Here is a 2,295-nt window from a genome sequence, read left to right as displayed (position 1 = left end):
AGCGTTACTATTTGAAAGAGACTATTCAACGATCGCAGCGTTATTTTTCGGTAATAGCTGCATGATCATTTCCGTAGAGAAGTTATTCTCGATTTTGTGTTACCAACTTACATTAGTCTCTCAGACGTTGGAGTACCTGAGTGACGCAGTTACGTTTCAGTCCTGGCGGTGAGGGGATCTTACCACAAGCAGTTACTGAGGCAAAGGTTACTTGTTGTTCTGCAGCAGTTTCACGTGAATTTCTTGTTCAGCAAGAGTTGCGCGCGTGTGTATGTGTGTGTGTTTCTCCGCATTAGTGTCCGCGACCTATTCTGTGAAATATGTACGCGAACGACACCATAAGAGCACTCCACGCTGCGGTAAAGGCCGGCAACTTGCAAGGTGTCGTGGAAATGCTGGCAAAAGGAGCAGACTTCGAAGCCGCAGACTCTTTCCAGGTACGACCGATCCATTTGGCTGCGGGAGAACGTCATTTGGACATTCTTAAAGCTCTTATCGCACGGGGCTGTAATGTAAACGCAGGGGCTTGCATAATTACCCCAGTGTTTAAGAGGCTCGAGCAGGGTATGACGCCGTTACATTTTGCAGCCAGAAATTTTGACCCAAGCGTAGCACACACTTTGATCAGTGCTGGTGCTAATGTGAACGCCAAAACTAGTTCCGGTGTGTCTCCACTGCACATTGCGGCTCAGCGCGGCCATTCGTCCGTAGTGGAAGCACTAGTTTCTGCGAATGCAGACATGAATGCCATTGACGCTGGAACGTTGAATCCGTTGCACTGGGCAGTTCGCGAGGGCAATTTAGATGCTGTAAAAATTCTTATACGCAGTGGTGCTGACGTTGACGCGAAGACTTGTCTACAGACTACACCATTGCATTACGCAGCAGATCTCTGGCATGTTGAAGTAGTTAAATACCTTTTGGCAAAAGGAGCCGAAGTTAATGCAATTGATAACAGAAGGTGGACGCCGCTTCACTTTGCAGTAGATGAGGATTCCACCCAAATACTTCTCTTCAGTAAGGGACACTTGGATGCACGGGTGCATGCTTCAAAACTGAATACCACGAAAGCTCTCATTGAAAACGGAGCAGATGTAAACGCAAAGGGAAGCAAAAACGAAACCGCCCTGTACCTGGCTGCGAAGTACGGCGATCCTGTAGTCGCTAGATGCTTATTACAGAATGGTGCATATTACAATGGGAACACTTCCATGTCAGAGATTGCTGCTCTAATAAGAAACGAGAATGTAAATGCTTTATTGTGTGCTACTGAAAAGCTGTTTGAAGCTGTGAAAAAACGCAATTGTGCTGAAATTGAAAAATGTGTTCAAGAAGGGGCACCAGTCAACAGCAGAAGCATAAAGTATGAAACACCGCTTACGTATGCATCTTGGAAAGGAGATTTACCTGTTGTTAATGTTTTGCTTAAACATGGGGCTTGTGTTAATTTGAGCAACAGTAATGGTGTTACACCTCTGCATTATGCAGCAAAATTTGGGCATCATGAAATATTGTGCATTTTATTGCAGCATGGTGCAGTATACAATGCAACAACCAAAACAGGCAAAAAAACACCACTACATTTCGCCCATGAAGCTGGAAAACAAGAAGTTTCAGAGACACTAAAACTGATTGATCGTATGTTTATTAGAATGAGCAAAAAGGATGAAACAGTGCTAAAAGAGTTAACTGAATTAAAGGACATAAATTATGCTAAACTTCTTGCTGTAAAAAATTGTAAAAATATAAATCAGGAAACTCTGACACAAATAGCTTCAAAAAATGGCTATGAAGAACTTTGTAAAATGTTTTGTGATTTGTATTTGTAAAATGTTTTGTGATTTGTAACAGAGTAGAGCACTGTGCTAGTACATTACACAAAAATTTCAGTGATTGGTTTGACAAAAGTAATTAAAAGTTGTGACATGATTTTCTGAGATTTTGTACACTGTCAAAGGATATTTTAGTATACTCATTAGCAAATTAGTCATCGTCAATTATTGCACTGAACACAAAATTGCTGTATTGTGTAATGACAACCTATGTGCATTTGAAAAGTTTAAATGGTTATTTTTAATTCATTCTACTGATGGTCCACTGACAAACATTGTAATTAAATGTTGCACATCATCACTTACCAGATTGCTGTGAATATGCTTATGCGTAAGTACTCATCCTTAAGTGCCCTCTGATGTAAAGCATTTCAGAAAACTCAAAATCTGTACACATTTGAACATTTTAGTAATATTTGTGTGTTTATTTGGGAGATGATACAATCTTGTCTGTTATTTCTAG

General features: G+C 40.7%; 1 protein-coding gene across 1 annotated transcript; it reads left to right on the top strand.

The window, feature by feature from the left end:
* The first annotated feature begins 230 nt into the window (after nt 1–230).
* Nucleotides 231–1,915, top strand: LOC124596153 (putative ankyrin repeat protein RF_0381). The gene has a single exon (XM_047135178.1). It carries the CDS (start codon nt 321–323, stop codon nt 1,827–1,829), a length of 1,509 nt encoding a protein of 502 aa, XP_046991134.1. The 5' UTR covers nt 231–320; the 3' UTR covers nt 1,830–1,915.
* The last annotated feature ends 380 nt before the right edge of the window (nt 1,916–2,295 follow it).

This window comes from Schistocerca americana, chromosome 2 (genome assembly GCF_021461395.2).
Source record: "Schistocerca americana isolate TAMUIC-IGC-003095 chromosome 2, iqSchAmer2.1, whole genome shotgun sequence".
NCBI lineage: Eukaryota > Metazoa > Arthropoda > Insecta > Orthoptera > Acrididae > Schistocerca > Schistocerca americana.
The sequence above is the reverse complement of the archived record's forward strand: the minus strand, read 5'-3'. Positions and strand labels throughout refer to the sequence as shown.

Bases quoted from the DNA above. Each gene is read 5' to 3' on its own strand.
- LOC124596153 (XM_047135178.1), top strand. From the start codon at position 321: ATGTACGCGAACGACACCATAAGAGCACTCCACGCTGCGGTAAAGGCC.